General features: G+C 59.4%; 1 protein-coding gene across 1 annotated transcript; it reads left to right on the top strand.

Moving 5' to 3' along the window:
• The first annotated feature begins 7,310 nt into the window (after positions 1 to 7,310).
• On the top strand, positions 7,311 to 15,587 carry UBE2Q1 (ubiquitin conjugating enzyme E2 Q1). Its single transcript, XM_086694073.1, has 13 exons — positions 7,311 to 7,824; positions 9,927 to 10,031; positions 10,379 to 10,483; positions 11,021 to 11,071; positions 12,484 to 12,624; positions 13,009 to 13,093; positions 13,514 to 13,574; positions 13,723 to 13,813; positions 13,920 to 13,978; positions 14,066 to 14,114; positions 14,324 to 14,419; positions 14,618 to 14,684; positions 15,113 to 15,587. Exons 1-13 carry the CDS (start codon positions 7,498 to 7,500, stop codon positions 15,142 to 15,144), a joined length of 1,269 nt encoding a protein of 422 aa, XP_086550199.1. The 5' UTR covers positions 7,311 to 7,497; the 3' UTR covers positions 15,145 to 15,587.
• Positions 15,588 to 16,640: the final 1,053 nt, after the last annotated feature.

Raw genomic sequence — 16,640 nt, 5'->3', positions numbered from 1 at the left:
GGCCAACCTCCTGCCCTCCCCCAGGGGGCCTCAGGTGGGGACGCCTAGACCTGGCCCGAAGAGAAGGCAACTTTCAAGAGCGGCCCTTATCAGTTAGCCCTGCCCATTCCCCTCCAGTCCAGTCTTCGGCCTCTGTGTCACAAAGGGGATCCGAGGACCACCTCACACAGGCCAGCCGGAGGAGAGCAACCGTGAGACAGACAGGGTTCACAACTCAGTGACATCTTTGATAGGAAGAGCCCGGAACGTTTAGTTTCCAAGCCAGTAAAGGCTTCCCTTTTTCCTTAGGTGGATTTTTGTCACTGACGACTAAAACTTTCCTGACTAAAGCAGCCTTACCACCTATGCAGGCTCCGTCTTACTCCGTCTGTGCCTACTTCTTCAGCCTCATCCAGCCCACTATATACGGCCCCCCACTCCAACTACAGGTGCGCTCTTGAAGATCGTGAACATTCTCCACCCCACCCCCACCCCATCCTTCACACTTCAGGGCCTTTTAAACAGGGAGTTCCCTTGGCCCTTTTATCAACCACCTTCTCTTTATTTGAACACTTGACAGAAATGTCAGTTCCTCAAGGAAGGAGTATTTGACCGAGGACTAAGCCCAGCGCCCTGCTCTATGTTTGCAGAGGATGTCCATCCAATGAACGAATCGGTCTAAGGCAGTGGCGGTCTCCACTGCTGAATCACGAACCAGCACAGCGCCCCGCTTCTCATGAGGGCTTGACAAATAGGAAAAGGGCTAGTGCAGGACCAACACCTTCCGGTGTGTAGGGGAAATCCCTTTTTAAAAGTTCAGCTAAGGGGCGCCTGGGCGGCTCAGTAGGTTAAGCGTCCGACTCCAGCTCAGGTCATGATATCACAGCTCGTGAGTTCGAGCCCTGCATCGGGCTCTGTGCCGACAGCCTGGAGCCTGCGTCAGATTCTGTGTCTCCCTCTCTCTGCCCTTCCCCTGCTCAGGCGCGCGCTCTCTCAAAAATAAACATTAAAAAAAATCTTTTTTTGAAAAAAGTGAAAGTTCAGCTAAAAGCAACTTATTTGACACGTCCTCAGTCCTGATACTGAAGAGCAAAAATAAGACAAGTACCAGAAAAAGAGTGGGTGGCCACAGGCCCTCTGATGCACGTGGGAGTGGACACATGCAGCCATAAACATGTAATGATCTACTAAGAATTAAAAAAAATCTTAGAAGCAAGGAAAGAGTGGAGAATAAAAGTCTTAAGGAAAAGAAACGTGTGCAGTCACTCCTTTTGGTGAAAGGGTCAAAGGTCGGAAAAAGACCCACCTTCAACAATTTAGATCAACATTTGCTGGGTGTCTACTGTTTCTCAAGGGTTGTGTGCGTCTTGAGACCCAGCTATGAAGGAGGTCCAGTGTGGTGGCCGCTCCAGCAGGGGCAGGGACATGGTGTTCTGGAGGCACAGAGCAGGAAGGTAACGGTGTCTGAACACCTGCAGGAAGTGGAGATAAAACCCAGCACTGAAAGAGGAGAAAGCCAGTAAGCCAGGTTGCCTAAAGGCTCTTCAAAGACCTCAGCAGGAGGGACAGGGAGCCGTACGTGCAGATGTCCTCAGTACTTGCCATGTCTCTGTTGGTGGACACAAGGTGGCTGGGGAAGGCCGTGAGTCTTCGCTTATGAACATCACTCTCTGGAGCGGCTGCCTGTCTCTGTGGTGACAGACTGGCGGGTCTCTGCTTGCTCGAAGCCCTCGGTTGCTCCCTGGCGCTTTTGGACCAGTCCAGACAGCCTGCTCACCTTGGCCTCTGTCGTCTCTTTTCAGATTCCTCAGCTTTTGCTTCAAGTTTCTGTTTTGTTTTTGAGAGACAGAGGGCGCACGAGAGTGACAAGGGCCGAGGGAGAGGCACGGAGAATCCCTAGCAGGTTCCGTGCCATCGGCTTGACCCCACAACCCTGCGATCACGATCTGAGCTGAAATCGAGAGGCAGACATGCAACCGACTGAACCACCCAGGCACCCTGCATTTTTATTTTCTAAGTAAGAGACGGACTGCTTCATGGCCTCGTGTGCCATCCCTGCCCAGGGCTGTGTTACTCTTCTCTGCATCACTCCAGTGCTAGTGCACATCCTACAGGAGCAGTACTTCCAGCTCGGCAGGGAGTCCTGAGCACAAGCACCCAGTGGCCGAGGAGAGCCAGAGCGCCCTCCCCCTCGTGTCTCCCTCGCACACTCCTTCCACGCCCACCAGAGAGCCAGGCATTCAGGGAGGGAGGACAGGTCCAGAAAGCCACGCAGGGCGATGGGCAGACATGCCGGAGTCAGCCCCGAGGCAAAACAGACCAGGCAAGGCTCTGGTGAGACACTCCCACTGCCTCTGAGGGTAAGGAACGCTTTTCTCTTAGGAGGCACTACAACGGATGTCATTTTCCTTTACTTAGGATATTTTAAATTTAAAAACTGTTTAAAAACTACCACAGTTATACATATTCATGAAGACCAACTGGAAAACACAAATTAGCAAAACAAAGTGCAATAGAGATTCATAATCCTACCTCCTAGAAAAATAATCATCGTTACCACTTTACATATAAATATCTAATATATCTGTATATTAAATGTATATAGTATATAATATCTATACAAATATGTACATATCTATATAACAGATATCTGTACAGATATTATAGATCTCTAAATTTATATGTATTTAGATATTAGATACAAAAAATATATAAATTATAAGTATACAGTTACATTTTCGCAACACAAACACACCCATACGATCTCACCCAGGTAAAACAAAAGAACATTACCAATATCCAGAAGCCCCCCATTATGTCCTCTGCCAGTCATTACTCCCTCATGGGGGGAGGAGAGTGGGGAGTGACTGTCAAAGTTCTAGAACTCGACAGAGATCATGGGCACACAACACCATGAATGTACTGAATGCTGCTGGAATGCACACGGCAAAACGGCTAGAACAGTAAATTCTAGGTCACAGGTGTTTTTCCACAATTCAAACAAATGAAAGAAAAGTAACCCCTATTTTGACTTCTAATAGCACACGTTGACTTTGCCTACTAAACTTTACGTAAATGGAATCGTAATCTTTTGTGCGTTTTTTTGGTTTTGGTTTTTTGTGAGAATCCCGGATGCTGTGGACGCAGTTGTCACTCATTCAGCCCCGTTGCTGCCCTGTGCTCCACCGTGTGACTATGCCACCACGTAGTCATTCCACTGTCACGGAATTCAGGTTGTTTCCAGTTTTGTATTATTAGAGATCAGCCCGGCACTGGGGTGGGTGGCTCCACATGGATGGCTCAGTTGGTGAAGCATCGGATGCTTGACTTTGGCTCAGGTCATGATCTTGTGGTTCGTGAGTTCGAGCCCCGCATCGGCTCTGTGCTGACAGAGAGCAGCCTGCTTGGGATTCTCTCTCTCTGCCCCTCCCCCACTCGTGCTCACTCTCCAAATAAACTAAAAAAAAATGCAGGCATGAGCATTCTTGTTCACGTTTTTGCTGTACAAAAATAGGCATGTCTGTTGGGGTCATAAGTAAATCACATACGTTACTTGCACTTTTTTAAAAAGGAACACACTGTAAATCTAGACTTGTCCCCTTCCTTTTTCGTTTACTCTTTCTCAAATACCTTGTGGCAACTATTTTTAACAGCTGCACATATTCCATTGCAGGTAAATTTTTGCACATTTCTTTAACAATTTCCAAGTCACATTGCTGGATCAAAAATTTTTAAGTTTGCCGATTAATTATATATGGTAAACTGGCCTCCAGTAGGCTTGAGACTCTCAGGGTTGCCCTGGGGCCCCAGGCCAAAGCTCCAATGGTCAACACCTCTACAGTTGTCTACGCCCCCTCCTCGTCCTCTCCCCTCTTCTCCCTTGCCTTTGTCCTCGACCTCCTTCCAGTTTGGGACCCAGTTCTTTCTGAACGTCCCCTATTCCCCCTAAGGAACTTGCCCTTCACACGCCTTCTTGGGAGTTGATCCTGACTAATGTCACCCTTCAAGGCCCTTACCCTTCTTGAACCCTACCACTGTGTTCATCACACTGCATCAGCTGCTGCATCTGCCTCCGGTTTACCCGATACCTCGCATTCCTCAGGGCGGAGCGAGACATGCCCAAAAACATCGTCAAACGCGTAACAGCCGCCATGGAAGGGGCCTCCCTCGGTGCCAGGACTCACTGCACCCCCCGGTGCCCCTACAGTTCCTGGCAGACACATTTGTCGAGTCTGTGACCGAATGCTATGCTTCTGGGGCTCAAAGCAGAAGCCGTGGGTTCTGCACCAAACAGGTGCGTCTGCTCACGCTGATAACACGAGCCCTTTTGGAGGAAAAACAAAAGTCTCTACAATTCGTTTTTCAAAGAGCAGCCAGAGGGATCAAAATTTTAACATTTTGGGGCGCCTGGGTGGCTCAGTCGGTTAAGCGTCCGACTTCGGCTCAGGTCATGATCTCGCGGTCCGTGAGTTCGAGCCCCGCGTCGGGCTCTGTGCTGATTTCTCAGAGCCTGGAGCCTGCTTCGGATTCTGTGTCTCCCTCTCTCTCTGCCCCTCCCCCGTTCATGCTCTGTCTCTCTCTGTCTCAAAAATAAATAAACGTTGAAAAAAATTAAAAAAAAAAAATTTTAACATTTTAAGTCAGATCGTGCCCCTCCTAGCTTACAGTCTTCCACGGTTTTCCACTGCGCCGAGTAAAACCCGAGCACTTCCGGTGGCCTCCACAATGCAGTCCCTGCTTCTGACCCTGGCCTCGTTTCCTACCCTCTCTCCTCCCACTAGACTCAAGGTACGTCGATCCTTCACTCCTCAAAAACCTTAGAAGTTCTTTACCACGTGCGCCTTCCTAAGCACTTCTCACACGTCAGGTCACTAGGTCTCCCGACAGCGTCATGAGGAGCCGTCACCACCTCCGATCTCCATGCTACAGGAACAGAAACAGAAGCCGGAGCAGAAAGGCTAACGGACTTGCCTGGTTAAGGTCCTTCCTGATCTTAAATTAAAGCCCAAGTTCCTAAACGTGGTTGTCAATATGTGCCAAGAATTGTCCGTGCCTACCTTGTATCGCTCTAGACAAAGCCTTCCTTCCCCTCCTCCAACTTGCCACAGACCTACCTCAAAACCTTTGCACAGGCCACCCCTCCTGCCTGGGACAGTGCCCAGTCCTCTCCTCCCTTACACAATCCTACCCATCCTTCAGAATCGAGTGTGCCACTTGTCAGAGATGCACCTCTCCAGGCTTGTTCTTTGAGGCACTTACCAGAACTGCAATTTCACGACTGGCTGTGTAACATTCATGGAAGTGTCAGACCTCCCACCGGGCTGAATGCACGGAAAAGGTGAGGGCTGGGTCTGTCCCATTCAATGCCGCATTCCGGTGCCTCACACATCGTGGGTGGCCGGTAAATATTTATCAATCCTCTCTCCATCTAGCGAGTCAGCTAGCTTCAGATTCCACCTTTACCTATCTGTTTCCTCCAACAGAAAGTAGGCTCGAGAGCAGGGCGTTTCCTTTTATTCACTCCTGTTTCCCCAGCACCCAAACGTTCACTAAATCAATGCAGCCATCACTTCCTTCCATTCCTTAATGCCCGGGTCCTCCCCACGTCAGCACACCGGACAGGACTTCTCCCCGAGGGCGCCCCCAGCGAGAGCAGAGATGAGGAGCAGAGTACTAGAGACAGAACACACAGACCTCACCTCATTGACCTCGACTCTTATTCCCTCACTGGAGTCTGTGCAACACTGTGAGACTGTCTTGTCATCTTATTTCCTTCTAATTAAAACCCTTTTAAAAATATGGAACTCAAGGGGCACCTGGGTGGCTCCGCCGGTTAAGCTTCTGACTCTTGATCTCAGCCCGGGTCATGACCTCAAGTTCACGAGATCGAGCCCTGCGTCCAGCGCTGACGGCACGGAGCCCGCTTGGGATTCTCTCTCTCTCCGTCTTTGCCCCTCCTCTGCTGTCAGAATAAACAGTTTTAAAGTTTTTTTTTAATGAAAGTGAAATATGGAACTCAGGATTTTCCAAATGGCCGCATCTGTGGGTATTTTGGGGGAAGGATCGGAGTCAAGTGGTGTGACAATCTCCTGAGAAGGCGTCAGAGAAAGGCAGAGTGGGACAGGCCAAGCACTCTGCTTACTGTGTGTCCTCGGGCAGCCACGCCTCTCCCCCACTCGCAAAGCTGCTGGGGGTACTAGAAATACCTCCAAGACACCCTCAGGAAGTGGGAGTTCTTACCCCAACCTTTTATGCTACCAGCTTGAACACACAGACAAAAAGGGAACGTGCAGCTAACCCTTCAGGCTCCCCAAAGGAAGTCACCGGCCCCAGGAAGGGCAGAACTCGTCTCGATCACCGTTAAACACCCAGAGTCAACCGCCACAGATTTGGGAAACGAGGCACCCAGCACCTGGCACCGGGGCGCACAGCCCGCTCCCAAGGACTCTCTTTCTAGTCCGGGGTGGGGGGTGGGGGGTTGGAGGAAGGTGGCCAGGGGCCCAGGCGCGGGGTTGGCCCTCGGCGGAAGCCAGCCCGGGCCACCACCCCGCCCCCGCGCTGCTTGATCCTCGGCGACAGTGCCACCTAGCGAGGGCCAGGGCCACCGCGGCAGGCGGCGCCCACCACGGCTGGGCCAAGGGCCGTGGTCGGCCGGCCTCAGGCCCGCGGGCCACACCGGCGCTGCCCGGTGCCCGGCCCGCGAGGGAAGCCCACGCAGGCCCGCAGCCTCGTCTCCGCCCGCGGGGACTCACGAGGCGAAGGGTCAGGTACCGGCCGCGCGGCCTTAAGGGGCCAAGCACCGCACGGTGTCTCCCTCCGTCCTTTGGCGCAGGCCCTGTACGCACTGCCCCGCCCGGAGTCACCGCACGGACGAGGAAACTGAGGCTCACAGGGGCGGTGGCGAACCCAAGGTCACACGACCAGCTGGTGGCGGGGCGGGGACGAGCCTGCAAGCCCCGGGAGCCGCCGCATTCGCCGTGAGCCCCCAGGGGCGCGGAGGCGCGAGCCCCTCACTCCCTCCCCACGCCACCGCGGCTCAGGGACCCGGACAGGAAGCGAATCCCGCGCGAGGGGCCCCCTGGGAAGCACGCGGCGCCGGGGCACGTGACAGGGGAGCGCCGGCCGGGCCGACGCACGGGCTCGCGCACGGCGAGCGTCAGCGCGCGCGGAGGCGCCGACGGAGCCGGGCCCAAAGCCCCGGGTCACGTGTGCAGGGCAGCAGGCGAGCACCGGGGGGCGGGCGTGCGAGAGAGGTCACGTGAGGGAGGCCGGCGTCGCGCGGTCACGTGAGGGGCGGGGCGGGCCGCCGGAGCGGAGGGGGAGGGGCGCGCGGCTTCCGGCGGCTGGGGGCCGGCGAGCGGGGGGGCCCCGTCCCGGAGGCGGCGGCGGCGCCATCTTGGCGAAGGGGGGATCAGGAAGTGCGGACCGCGGCGGCGGCGGCGGCGGCGGCGGCGGCGGAGCCCGAGCGGAGGCCGGAGGCTCCCGGCCCGCCGGCCCCGGAGCGGAGCGGAGCGGAGGATGCAGCAGCCGCAGCCGCAGGGGCAGCAGCAGCCGGGGCCGGGGCAGCAGCTGGGGGGCCAGGGGGCGGCGCCGGGGGCCGGGGGCGGCCCGGGGGGGGGCCCGGGGCCGGGGCCCTGCCTGAGGCGGGAGCTGAAGCTGCTCGAGTCCATCTTCCACCGCGGCCACGAGCGCTTCCGCATTGCCAGCGCCTGCCTGGACGAGCTGAGCTGCGAGTTCCTGCTGGCCGGGGCCGGAGGGGCCGGGGCGGGGGCCGCGCCCGGACCGCATCTGCCCCCGCGGGGGTCGGTGCCCGGGGATCCCGTCCGCATCCACTGCAACATCACGGTGAGGACCCCTCCGCGCGCCCCTGTCCGGCCCCCTGTCAGGCACCCGGGATCGCCCCACACCGCACGGCTCTTTGCTCTCCGAGGACCGGGCAGGCCGAGTTCCCCCCCACCCCCCTCGTCGGGGCCCGGCGCCTGCTCCGAGCGGGTCACACTCGCCGCCGCCGCTGGAGGTTGTGCACCCGGCGTCCGCCGCGCACCCCGACATATGGCGCCTCGACTGGCCCTTTCCACCGGCCCACATCCCGTGGGCCGTGATTTGGCCCCGCGCGGCTTTACCTGGCCACCTGCGGAGGCCCCTTCCTTCCCCTGCTGTCACTTTTGGGTTCCAGGCCTGTGCCCTGAGCTCAGCCGCGGGGACCCACCTGGCCTGGAACTCCACGTTTCCGTGATACCTCCTTGTCGGCAGTGCCTTTGACTTAGGACGTTGCCACCTGTGGGATCGCTGCCCAGGCACCTCTCCCGAAGCCCCCCTTTGCTCCCTGAATTTTTACTAAGGAGCAGTTCGCAGGTTACGGACTCTTCTCTGTTTTGGTCTCCGTTTTATTCTGGCGTAACCTCGAACTCTCCTCCTTTTGCCCCAGCTGGTAGCAGACCTCCTCTCTCCTGTTCCCTCAGAAATCTCCCCTTGCCATGGGTGGGTGCCTTTCCCAGCAACGATGGTGATGATTGAGGACGGCGCCCTTGATCCTGAGCAGCTACAGTCCTTTCTGTGCCCAGTGAACACCATCGCACACGAGGCTAAGCCAGGAGACATCCTGCAGGCCTCCTGCCCCATGTGTCCTCAGACCTCCCCTGAAGGGGGGCAGCGACTGAGGACTGGGAGTGCTCAGTGCTGCATGGCCTGGCACTTACCTGCTGGGACAGTAGTTAGGCAGCAGGGGGGCCAGCACTTTACCCAGCAGGCTGTCTGCACCCTGGAGGGAGTAGTCAGGGGAAACACTGACCTGTGAATCGGGTGGTACTTGGGGGCCTGGTTTCCTATCCCTTTTCCTCCATTGAACCAGGTCAAGGTGCAGTGAGCCTCAGCCTGGGCTGGACGGTGCTCCCCCAAAGCGCATGTGTCCCATTTTTTCCTGTTTTTTTTCCCCACCTTTTTCCTGCTAAAAAGTTGAGATTGGAGAACTGGGTGTGGTTGAGTCAGGTGAAGACTTGAGTATCTTTCATGATTGCTTCCCTCCAGCGTTTGAGGATTAGTGCTGTGACAGAGCTAAGACCCCAGCAGAAGCGGGTGGGGGGACCCCCCTGAGTTGATTCTGTTCCCGAAAGGCAGGAATGCCACCTTCTCTTCTAGCTGCCCATCTAGTTGCAGAGTGCCTGCACCGTCTTTGTCCCCAGAAGGAAGCTAGGCTGCGAGGCTCTCAGTCCAATTCCTTGTGGCCCCCATAAAGGAGACTTGGCGAGAACTATGCCCCCAGTTTTGGGCAGAGGGGGGAGTCTGGTCAGGGTGCACTTGGTGCCTGGTCTCAGGAAGCCTGGGAATGTCAGCAGCGTGGGCTTCCTCCCCCCAGCCTGCCTCGTGGGGCCCTGCAGCCCGCGCCTGCTCGAGGGAGAGACGGGGGAGCTGGCCCGTCAGCGGTTCTGTGGGGAGTGACCGGGTCGGAGGCGTCGTCCTGCCCTCCTTTTACTGTTGGGTTCTGGAGACTCAGCCTAGCGTGTGGCTTTCCTTCTCCAGCTGAACCGAAAGTGACCGGCAGCCTTCGTTGTTTTCACGTCGGCGTGATTGTGACAAGGGGTCCCTTCCTGAAATCACCGTGGAACTCGAGGAGCGGAGGGCTGGAGGGCTCAGTGCCGGGTGTGGGACAGGCCGCCCGCAGCGCCGTGCGTGGGAAGCCTCCCTCCCCGCCGGTGGCGCGGCGGCGCTTCCCTGGCTCGCTCCTGAGAAGAGAAAGGGTGTTCAGGCTGTTTGGAAAGGGTTCTCTCGGGGACTTGCTCTGCTCTGGGATTTGTTGGGAAGCTGGTGGGATGCCGGCCTGCCGAGCTGGGCTTTTGTTGGGGGCGGAGGAGCAGAGGGACCAGAAATCTTGGGGGACGGGAGGCAGGCAAGGTCTGCTCTTCCCAGGGCTGCCCGTGCTGACCACTCTCTCTGCTCTTTTCCCTCAGGAGTCCTACCCTGCTGTGCCCCCCATCTGGTCAGTGGAGTCCGATGACCCAAACTTGGCCGCCGTCTTGGAGAGGCTGGTGGACATAAAGAAAGGGAATACTCTGGTGAGGGGCCAGGCTGCCGGGCCGAGGCTGCCCTCGCCTCTTATGAGGCCCACGTCATGGAGACGCCTCGTGGAAGGAGATGTGTTTGGGAGGGGGCGGTACAGTACGTCCAATCCCTGGGGGGGCAGACTTGGGCGGGGGGGGGGGGGGGGGGGCGGTGGCGGCTTACTGAAGCCGGAGGGAGAGTCTTGCACCAAACCCGGCCTTGGTCCAGGAAACTCCCACACACGTGGTCCGGGAGATCCAGAGAACCAGGTACCGGATCGGGGTTTAGGAGCTTGTCCGCACACAGGTCCATACTGGGGTGGGGATGAGGTGTCTGACGTCACCGCCGTCCCCCTTCCCAGCTCCTGCAGCATCTGAAGAAGATCATCTCCGACCTGTGTAAGCTGTACAACCTCCCTCAGCACCCAGATGTGGAGATGCTGGACCAGCCCCTGCCGGCCGAGCAGGTGAGCAGTCGGGGCCCTGGGCCCGGTGGATACCTGTTCGCGGAGACGTGCCTGCGGTAATTCCTCCGCGCTTCCAGCCACTCCAGGCACCTGCACGGGTCGCGGCTCTTGGCCCTTGTCCTTCAGGTGGGGATGTAGGTAGATGGGCACTGGTGCCCCCAGAACTTCCCCGGGGGCAGCGAGCTCCGTGTCGAGAGCAGGGGGAGTTTTTACCACCGGCGGTGGCAGTTGGTGGCCTTTGGGGACCCAGGCTGCTGGGGGAACCGACGGCTGGTGTGAGTCTAGAGACGATCGAGTCAAGGGGAGGCTCCTCGGACCGGGACGCGGGAGGTGGGTCGTGCGGCCCGTGTCCTCTTAGCGTGTGCACGTGGTAGGAGCAGGACGGGCCGGTGGTGAGGTCACTCCCTGGGCTGCGGCTCCATCCCGACCGGCTGGCGGCACGAGGCAGGGACACAGCCGCCAGACCCCGGGCTCCAGGGCGGAGGTCGGAGGCCACGTGCTGAGGCTCTGATCGCTGTCTTTCCCTCCCGGCCGCAGTGCACACAGGAGGACGTGTCTTCGGAAGACGAAGACGAGGAGATGCCTGAGGTAGGGTTGCGCCCCGGGGCGGCAGTGGCGGGAAGCTCTTTGTCAGCAGCACTGAGCACCCGCTGTATACAGCGTTCCAATGTAGACCGGGGAGAGAAAGGACTGAGGACAGGTTTACTGGCCTAGAGGAGCAGCCAGTGTAGTGGGAGACAGGCCCCCCGCAAGCACCGAGGACAGCCAAGTGCTGAGGTCTTTAAGCCAAGTAGTCCACGAGGTCACTTTAGGGGCCCTTGGAGTCAGACCTGGGCTCCCATCCTGTACCCAGCTGGGGAAGTGACTCCCCTAGCTGTGGTTTCCTCGTTTCCAAGGCAGCTTGTGACACCTAGTACGTATGAGTGTCGTGAGGGTGAAATGTGGCGCCGCGTCTAAAATGCCCTAAAATGCCCCACGTGGTCTCTGATGAATACTAAGTAACTTTGGCCCGTTCTCCAAAAACGTAGGGGCTTTTACAGAAAGTAACGTAATAGTTAAGAACCCGAGCTTCAGAGCCACATGGAGTTCGACTCACATCTTAGCTCCGCCGAGGGTCGTGCGGCTTTGGGCGTGATGATAAACCTCAGTAGGCCTTAGCTTGCTCCTCTGTAAAATGGGAGTAACGGCGGAACAGCAGCACGGCGATTGTGGGACGTCAGCCGGGGCGTGTGGGGTCTGCGACAGCACCCGGCACGGGACAGGTGTTCGTGGATGTCCGCGGCTAGCGTCGGGATTAGGAGGTTAGTGGTAGCTGCGTTGTGCCAGGGTGAGGACGCCGCTCCGGTGACACTTCTGCTCCTGAGTAGCTCTGCTGGGACCTTAGACGCACGAAGGGCCGTCACACATCTCTCGGCCGCCGGCCTCTGTGCCGCCCCACGCATAGCGAGCTCCCTGCCCACCTGGGTTGGGGTAGAGGAGGGCCCAGTCCTCTTCCTGACCTCCTCCACCTCATTCCCCTTGGCATAGGCGCCTCTGCAGACCTGACCCGGGCCCCACACCCACGGGGAGGGCAGGAGACTTGTGCCCCCGTCTTCACTACTCCTGGGAATCGTAGCGACCCGGTGAGAAGTGAGTTCTGAGCCACGGTGTCAGGCCAGTGTCATTCCAGGACTACAGAGGGGCCGCTGCTACCAAGGGAGAGTGTCAGGGACAGCTGGAGCGGGGTCGGTCTCGGGGACAAGATGGCCGAGTCCCCACTTGCCTTCCTGGGTCCTGGCGGGGTCCTGCCGCCTGAGACCAACCAGGAGATTTTCTTGGTGGGCGTGGGGCCGGGGCACTCTGGACCCGGAGCTGGCTGTGTCCATCCGTCGGCCTGCTGGACCGACCATTGTCCTGTACCATTTGACCCCGGCCAGGTGGGACCGGGAAGGCAGTGGCCCTTTTGCATAACCTGTGTTGGTTCTTTCCTCCCCCCCCACCCCTGTCCCGTGCCCCCCCAGGACACGGAAGACCTAGACCACTATGAGATGAAAGAGGAGGAGCCGGCTGAGGGCAAGAAACCCGAAGACGACGGCATCGGAAAGGAAAACTTGGCCATACTAGAGAAGATCAAAAAGAACCAGAGGCAAGATTACCTGAACGTACGTGCCTCCCGGGGAGAGGCCGGGCCGAGGGTTTGGAGGGTCCTGGCCGGGAGGGGGGTGCGGGGAGAGGCCGGGCCGAGGGGTTGGAGGGTCCTGGCCGGGAGGGGGTGCGGGGAGAGGCCGGGCCGAGGGGTTGGAGGGTCCTGGCCGGGAGGGGGGTGCGGGGAGAGGCCAGGCCGAGGGGTTGGAGGGTCCTGGCTGGGAGAGGCCGGGCCGAGGGGTGGGAGGGTCCTGGCCGGGAGGGGGGGCGGCTGCGGGGCATCCATGTCGGAAGCAGGCCCCTTCTCCGGGTGGGCTGATCCAGGGCGCCTGCCGGGCCGCCCCCCTGTCACGCGCGCCCCCCACTCAGGAGCGCGGATGTTTGTGTCCTGTTCCTCGCAGGGGGCGGTGTCTGGCTCGGTGCAGGCCACTGACCGGCTGATGAAGGAGCTCAGGGATATCTACCGGTCACAGAGTTTCAAAGGCGGTGAGTGCAGGGCGCCGGGGGGCGTCTGAATCTTGATTTCGGCTCAGGTCACCACCTCGTGGTTTGTGGGTTTGAGCCCCATGTCGGGCTCTGCACTGACAGTGTGGAGCCTGCTTGGGATTTCTCTCTCTCTCTCTCTCTCTCTCTCTCTGCTCTTCTCCGACTCGTGCACGGGTGCTTACTCTTTCTCCCTCTCAAAATAAATAAACTTAAAAAAAAAAGTTCTGGGATACGTGAACATTTATGAACTTTTCAGTCCCAAGAATGCAGTTTCTCAAGCCATTGGCTTAGACTGGGTGTTTGTGCATCGGGGTGAACCTGGAGTCTTTGATCTGTGTTCCGTCGGCCCGGGAGGGGGGTCTGCGTCGGGGACCGTCCCCCAACCATCCTAACCGCACCTGTCGTCTTCCCTCCTTCCAGGAAACTATGCAGTTGAACTCGTGAATGACAGTCTGTACGATTGGAACGTCAAACTCCTCAAGTGCGTGGGGGCTGGGCAGCCAGTGGGGGGCGCGGGGGGTGGTGTGGGCATCTCTGGGGTGCGGAGGGGCTCATCCCTGAGCTGCCGGCGGTCGGCCGGGAGAGCGGGAGCCGGGACCAGGGGTCTGAGCCCAGGCTTGTCGCCTCAGAGTCGACCAGGACAGCGCTTTGCACAACGATCTCCAGATCCTCAAAGAGAAAGAAGGAGCCGACTTCATCCTACTTAACTTTTCTTTCAAAGTAAGGTTTCTGTTTGTGCGGCTCCCCCCGAGCCAGGCTCCTTCCCTGCCCCGCAGAGGGCGGTCCTGCAGGCACCGGCCCCTCTGATTTCTCTCTTTCCTCTCAGGACAACTTCCCCTTTGACCCGCCGTTTGTCAGGGTCGTGTCCCCGGTCCTCTCCGGAGGGTGAGTGGCTGCTCGGCAGGGGCGGGGGGTGGGGAAGGGGTGCGGAGCTCTTGACGGGCAAGCCACCGACTCACCTCCCTCCTGCAGGTACGTTCTGGGCGGAGGCGCCATCTGCATGGAACTTCTCACCAAGCAGGTGAGCCTGCGTCCCGCGGTGGCCCGGGAGGGGCTGCGCTGACCGCAGCGCACGCTTGACGCTCGGGTGACAGGGCTTGCGCCCGCGACCCACGCGGACAGCCGAGGGCTGGCCCCGAGGTGCCCCCGCCGGTGGAGGGGGGCGGTGTCAGGCGTCGGGGCCCTTCGGACACCCTCCTGACCCGCGCGCTCTGGCGCCCCCGTCCCCAGGGCTGGAGCAGCGCCTACTCCATAGAGTCTGTGATCATGCAGATCAGTGCCACGCTGGTGAAGGGGAAGGCGCGAGTGCAGTTCGGAGCCAACAAAGTAAGCGGCCCGGCCCCGGCCGCTCGCGCCCAGGGCCGAGGGCAGGAGGCCTCCGGCTGGCCCGTGGGGAGGGCGGTGGGGCCGTGGTCCCCAGGCAGAGGGTCCTGGGGCGGGAGCCGGGGTCTCTGGGGGGCAGCTGTGGAAGGTGGCGGCCGTCGGGCCGCGGCCGGCCGTGCTGACGGTGGCGTCCTGTCCCAGTCCCAGTACAGCCTGACGAGAGCACAGCAGTCCTACAAGTCCCTGGTGCAGATCCACGAGAAGAACGGTGAGGCCCGGGCCCGGGGGTCGCACTTCCCGCCACAGCAAGGACCCCTTCCTTGGGTTTCTAAGCCTTTACCGCCCATCACACGGCGCCTGCCCCCGTCCCGCTGTTCCCCCCCATTCTCACCTGCCCCCGTTCTCCGGAGAAGGGCCCGAGGGGGTAGTGTCCACACCCCTGCCCCGGAGAAGCACCGCCCGCCCAGCGCACGGGTGCAGGCCCTCCTGACCACCCTTCCAGAATGCTCATCTCACTGGGTCATCTCAGGTCGGGCGCCTCGTTCTCCCCGTCTTCGTGGCCTCCAGTGGGCAGTTTCCCAGCTCCCCGACACCACCTGCGTCCCGATGACCCCGGAGGTGCCCTCCCTCGGTATTGGGGCCAGGAGGGGGGGCTGGGGCCTCCACCCGGTGACTGTCCCCTCACTTTCTCTGCAGGCTGGTACACACCCCCGAAGGAAGATGGCTAAGCCCGGGGAGCCGCCCTCCTCCTCCCCAGGCGCCACTGGACCAATTACCTTTGAATGCTGTGTTCGGATCTCACGCCGCCTCCGTGGTCCCTCCCTCACTTTTCCCGGACGTGACATAGCTCTGCCTCTCGCGGGACAATGACGGCTATTGTAGGCGCTAAGGGAAAACAGAACTGTCAAGTACTCAAGACTGACTTACAGACCAACCAACCACCTGGCTGGAACCCCTGCTAGCAGGCACTCTTATAAAAGAAACTTTCGAGCCTCCTTATATTGCTGGAAACTCAGCTGTGCTCCAGACTAGAGCCTCCTTACCTATGCTATGGATTTTTAATTTATTTTCTCTTATTTCATGTACACTGCTTTTTTTGGTTACAGTGTATGATGGATGTGTATGAAAAAAATGTATCTTTGGGAAAACAATTACAGTTTGTTAATTTGAAGATGCTGGTCTTGACTCCTCTTTTTCTTCCCGCCTCCTGCCCCCCCCCCCGCCTCCCCCCCATGCCTCCCTGGCAGTGGGGGAGGGGCAGGGCCCAGCCGGCCAGGGGAGAGGCTGGAGCACTGGGCTCGCCCCCAGGTCTCTCCCCGAGGCCACCAGCATTTGCCACCCCCCCCCCCCCCGTGAAACGCGAAGCCTAGCATAGCTGCTAAACCACGGCGGAGCCAGCCGCAAGGACGACCTTGATTCTTAGGACTTTTCTTCCCTGGTCGCAGATGTTTCCAAATTTCTAAGGAAAAGATAGATTTTAGAGGCCGCTTCAGGGCATTGCTTCTACATGAATCAAGCGGGTGGGGGACGAGGCCCTCCCTGGGGAAGGTGGCTTCGACCAGCTCCCAGCGGCTGCGGATGCCCCCTCGCTCTGGCCTCCCGCCTCATCTGGGCTCAGCCCGGAAGCACGTCGTCTGGCCGGGAGAATCCGGGTTCTCTGAAGCCGCTCGCCTAACGGGTCCTGCTGGAAGGGTTAGCTTCGGGGGCTCGCTCTGTACCCGGGTTCCCACCCGGGCTCTGGACACTGCTGGTCCGGGGCGTGGGGTCGGGGGGAGGCCTGCCTGTGGCCCCGCTCACGCACACTCGCCTCGGGGCTGCGGCGGCCTCTGCGGACCCCTCTGCCTGCAGACTGGGTGCCGGGCCAGGCGAGGCTAGCGCAGCCGCTAGTGTTAGGAAGCCCGGACCCAGGACGCCACCTGCAAACCTGCAGCCTGCCAGCACCCCGCCCTGCCGCGTGGGGGACCCGGCCGGTCTCCCGTTTCCTCGCACGGATTCGAAGTCCCGCCGCAGCTGGACAGCTGCCCACACCGCCCGGGGCTGCGCTGACTGCCCACGCCCACCTGATCTGGGTGCTGACAGATGCGGAGGGGCGCCCCCGGGGTGGGAGGGGGGCGGGGAGAGACCCGCCAGAGAGCGGGGGAACTTACACCAGCCCCTGAGCGCGGTGTAGACTGTGTTTTTAGTAACGTGTGCTGTGAGCTGTCCTCTGTATAAGGAATTTTGT

This window comes from Puma concolor, chromosome E4 (genome assembly GCF_028749965.1).
Source record: "Puma concolor isolate L17-30 chromosome E4, mPumCon1.1.hap2, whole genome shotgun sequence".
NCBI classification, from domain to species: Eukaryota; Metazoa; Chordata; class Mammalia; order Carnivora; family Felidae; genus Puma; species Puma concolor.
This window is presented reverse-complemented; position numbering and strand designations above follow the sequence as displayed.

Bases quoted from the DNA above. Each gene is read 5' to 3' on its own strand.
- UBE2Q1 (XM_086694073.1), top strand. From the start codon at position 7,498: ATGCAGCAGCCGCAGCCGCAGGGGCAGCAGCAGCCGGGGCCGGGGCAG. The intron at 11,072-12,483 runs GTAGGGTTGCGC...GTGCCCCCCCAG, and splicing joins AAGACGAGGAGATGCCTGAG to GACACGGAAGACCTAGACCA. The intron at 13,979-14,065 runs GTGAGTGGCTGC...TCCCTCCTGCAG, and splicing joins TCCCCGGTCCTCTCCGGAGG to GTACGTTCTGGGCGGAGGCG.